Genomic DNA, 3,757 nt, shown 5'->3' with positions numbered 1-3,757 from the left:
TAAGCCTAACTTACCTTTCATGTTACTTGGATTTACTTATGATCATTGACTCTCAACCTTTGATGCATATTATTGTTGACTTTATGTATATTTATTTGAGTGTAAATATCATCGAAATAGTTATATATATAAACATTGGTGAAAGTTTATACAAATAATCAACGATAAATATACAATAAGTCAATATAAATATAAAACTAACTATGTATTATTTGATAGAGATAGAAATATAAGTGCAAATATCATTGAGGTATTAAGCATATATACACATCGGTGAAAATTGTGACAATAATTACAGGTAAATATCCAAGAAGCAAATAAATATATTATAACCAAGTTAACCATTATTTTGATAGAGATGAAAATCTAAGTGCAAATATGATTATTGAGGTAGTTAGTCTTGGTTAAAAAAAGTATATTAAAGTTGGAAATAAAATTGCTCAATAAGGATCCAAAATTAAGTTAACACTAAATTTGGTTTGAAAATTAATTTAACAATAAAATCGATTTTATAAAAGAATTCAGATTTAATTTATTCCTAAAATTGTCCTTCCAAAATGAAATAATCTAATGTAAAACCAGTTATCCCTCACATAAGGGAAATACAAGTTTGTTTTTAAATATAATAAATCTCAAATTAAACTAAGGTTTAAAAATAGAATAAGGGTAAAGTTGTAAAATCAACCCTCTTTAAATTCTCTTGAGAATTTGGTTCGCAATTTGTGCCAATTATGATATTATTGGTCATTTATTAAAATGAGGTTCAAATCTAGCCACCCACTTAAATTATCCTTTGACATGAGACCTTGTAACCTCACCTTTTAAGTTTTTATTTCTTTTATTTTTATTTATTATTTTATTTTTTTTACATTCACTGACTCTTTTGTTTCCTTACATGGATGATCTTGTAATCATCTCCATAGTAATATGTTTTTGGAATTATTAATAATAAATGTAATTGCAGTAAAAATTTGAGAAACAAACACCTAACTAATTAAGGTTGAGAAGTTACCTCTATCTTGTTCTCTTTAAAAAAAATTCAAGTCGTCTATATCTATTTATCAATCATCGACAGTCTAACTGAAATATTATTGTGTAGCTCAAACCACTCTACAATTTAAAGTTGAGAGTGTGGAAATGAGAGGTATGTATAAGAATTTTAGATCTGGTAACTTAATATAAAATTAATAAATTTCTAACCTGTCTTTTTCAAATAGGTTTTTCCGCAGTTTGATAAAATCTCTAAACTTTTAACTCTAAAATTAAATAATAAAACACACTCATAATGAATTATAAATAAATATTAAAATGTAACATATCATATTTTTATTTTATTTTTAGTATTTTTTTTCCTTCCTCCAATGGTTAATCTTGTAATTCCATCGTCTGAGCAGTTGTAGATACACTTCCCTCCATAACAACCACCTGTGAAGGACACCTCTCCATTTCCTTCCCCCATAGCAAAATGTAGAGTCCAATTATCGCAATCGCCGACCCCAACAAGCTGGTGGAATGATTCATGGGCATTATTGTCACTAATTGTGTTATTAATATACAAAATAATTATAGAATTGGACACAAATTGTTACCAATTTGGGTGCTTGAGAATGAGATTAGAAAGAGAACAAATTTAGGAGTTGGTTATATTAGTTAATTACTTTCCGAGATAGAGTGGGTCGTGGAAGACGGGAATGCTGAACACGGCAGCAATTATCTGAACCAGTGGGTTGAAGGCTGCAGTGAAAACTGGACCTCTCTTTTTAACGCACCATGACATTCCCACCACGCACAGCCCCGATCCGATCATCCCCTGCCATTTCAATTTAGATTTCAGATTCCCTACAAGCCCGAGCACAACAAATAAATTCATTTTAAAAGTACTTACGGAGTATAGAACAGTGAGGATTTGAATGCTGCCACGAAGGGTCCAGGAGGAAAGCGTGGCGTCCGTGAGGAGGCCGAAGACGGCGGACTGAGTGGCGGCAAAGAAGGACATGATGGCGGTGCTGGTGTACTCGTACGGATATCTCTTCCCGATGTCAGACTGCAGGAGATACCAGGACGACCACAGCAGGGTTCCACCAACCAGAGCTATGCACCCCAACGTCCAACTCGTCTTCTTCACCGCGGTGGCAGCGGCTTTTTTGGCTGTGTACGAACTGTTGGCCAAAGCCGGCCCTTTGTACGCGATCAACAGCGCCACGCCAGAGATGCAAACCACTGTCCCTAGCGTCTTTGCTTTTCCACTGTTTGAATTCAACTCCACCGTCTCCATCCTGCCCACCCGGAGGCCGGAAAAATAATATTAATCGAAATGGCCGGGTTCACCTTTATTTTCCAAATGGGAGTGGGAAGTTTTAAAAATAAAAATAAATTTAATTTTTTAAAGTTTGAGAGTTTAATTTTTTAAAATGAGAAGTCTTAGGGGTGCAGTTTTTTTGGCTTTATATTATTTTTATAATTGAAAATTTGGGGGTAATTTTAACAATTATCATACTTCAAGTGCAATTTGTTGACTTGAAAAAGATCACGTGTTTAATTTTTACCATTGAAAGTTTAAGGTTGTAATTCATACCTTAGTGGTAGTTAATGCAATTTGTCCAAATAAAAAATTGAAGTACCTAAATAGAAGAGCCATGATAAAAGTGACAACAGGGATCATGTTTAGAAATGCACAGGCAAAAGCGGCAGAAGTGTGTTCGATGCCCAAAAGAAAGCAATATTGGGTGAGCGAAGCCCTACAAGGTGGAAGCACACTAATCAATTCTCAATTCTCAATTCTCAATTCTCAATTCTCAAAACATACAACAACTAACCCAATAATGGAGCTTAAGTACAAGTAACAAAGGATGCGGAAGGAGAGTTTCGCTCGACCATCCCTACAAGTGAAAGCACAGAAAGAAGAAGAAGAGAGGAAAAAAAAAAAGCCAAACCAAATTCGAATTATTCAAAATATAAAAAATAAAAAAAAAGAAGAAAAATTTATAAGGAAGGGAAATTAAGACCTCTCATAAAAGTATGCAATGGGGGCCAAAGAAATGGCAGCAATTCCAAGGCGATAAGTTATGAGAACCAAGTGGTTCATTCCATCATTAATTACGGTCTCCATCAGAATAGTCACTATGGCAAAACCCAAATCTACACCCACCATCGCCATCAACGGCTTCATATCCTTCATGCCCTTTGTCTCTCAATTCCTAGTTTTTCAATTTCTTAATTGTCGTCCTTTGAGAAATACAAGGTTTGTGTCTGTGGAGGATGTAAATATTTATAGACGTACTGAGGGCCACTTTATCTCTCTCTACCAAACAAGTTGGCCACAAACTAAGATTAGTTCAAATCCTTTTCATAACTAGTTTTTTTTTTCTTCTTTCTTTTGGTAAGGAAATTCGTACCCTATTAAGTTCGGTCTGTCCAAGGAAAAGGGTTATCTATTCCGCTTGGTGAGGAACTTATAAAAAAGAGGTGAGCACTCTAATTTCTAAGTCGGTATAGATGATTGAAAGTAAGTAATATATCTCATGAGGGAGTCGAGCATACCAGAATTGGGGTTTACCCGACTGTCTTATAAGTGATCGTCATATTGGATTGGTTTAGTTAAAAGGTCAATATTATAGCTCTCAATCTCTACAAGAGCTAGCCTATATCAGTGGGCAATGAGAAGTTAGGAAGGTGTGACGGTTATTCTCCTTACGAATCCAAGTCGTCAGTTGTGCCGCTTATTTGACGGCTGCCATTATTCCACATGTGTAATCTT

At 34.5% G+C, this 3,757-nt stretch overlaps 1 protein-coding gene across 2 annotated transcripts; it reads right to left on the bottom strand.

Annotated features, from left to right (window-relative positions):
- Positions 1–1,303: 1,303 nt before the first annotated feature.
- LOC111023915 (WAT1-related protein At3g30340-like) lies at positions 1,304–3,254 on the bottom strand. Of its 2 annotated transcripts, XM_022301423.2 has the most exons (6): positions 3,006–3,248; positions 2,817–2,879; positions 2,622–2,738; positions 1,886–2,276; positions 1,659–1,810; positions 1,304–1,504 (listed from the first exon to the last, which is right to left on the bottom strand). In XM_022301423.2, the coding sequence occupies exons 1-6, from the start codon at positions 3,176–3,178 to the stop codon at positions 1,366–1,368; spliced, it is 1,035 nt and encodes a 344-aa protein (XP_022157115.1). In that variant the 5' UTR covers positions 3,179–3,248; the 3' UTR covers positions 1,304–1,365. The 2 variants fall into 2 exon arrangements, with proteins under 2 accessions (XP_022157115.1, XP_087975058.1); XM_088118932.1 differs by lacking the exons at positions 2,622–2,738; positions 2,817–2,879 and having other exon boundaries at positions 3,006–3,254.
- Between the last annotated feature and the right edge of the window lie 503 nt (positions 3,255–3,757).

The sequence above is a fragment of the Momordica charantia genome, assembly GCF_013281855.1.
Source record: "Momordica charantia cultivar OHB3-1 chromosome 10 unlocalized genomic scaffold, Mcharantia_2.0 BLBB01000010.1, whole genome shotgun sequence".
NCBI classification, from domain to species: Eukaryota; Viridiplantae; Streptophyta; class Magnoliopsida; order Cucurbitales; family Cucurbitaceae; genus Momordica; species Momordica charantia.
This window is presented reverse-complemented; position numbering and strand designations above follow the sequence as displayed.

Excerpts from the sequence above, each read along its gene's own strand:
- LOC111023915 (XM_022301423.2), bottom strand. The coding sequence starts at position 3,178 with ATGAAGGATATGAAGCCGTTGATGGCGATGGTGGGTGTAGATTTGGGT. Across the intron at positions 2,739-2,816 it reads TACTTAAGCTCCATTATTGG|GGCTTCGCTCACCCAATATT; the intron begins GTTAGTTGTTGT and ends TCCACCTTGTAG. Across the intron at positions 2,277-2,621 it reads ATCATGGCTCTTCTATTTAG|GATGGAGACGGTGGAGTTGA; the intron begins GTACTTCAATTT and ends CCGGGTGGGCAG.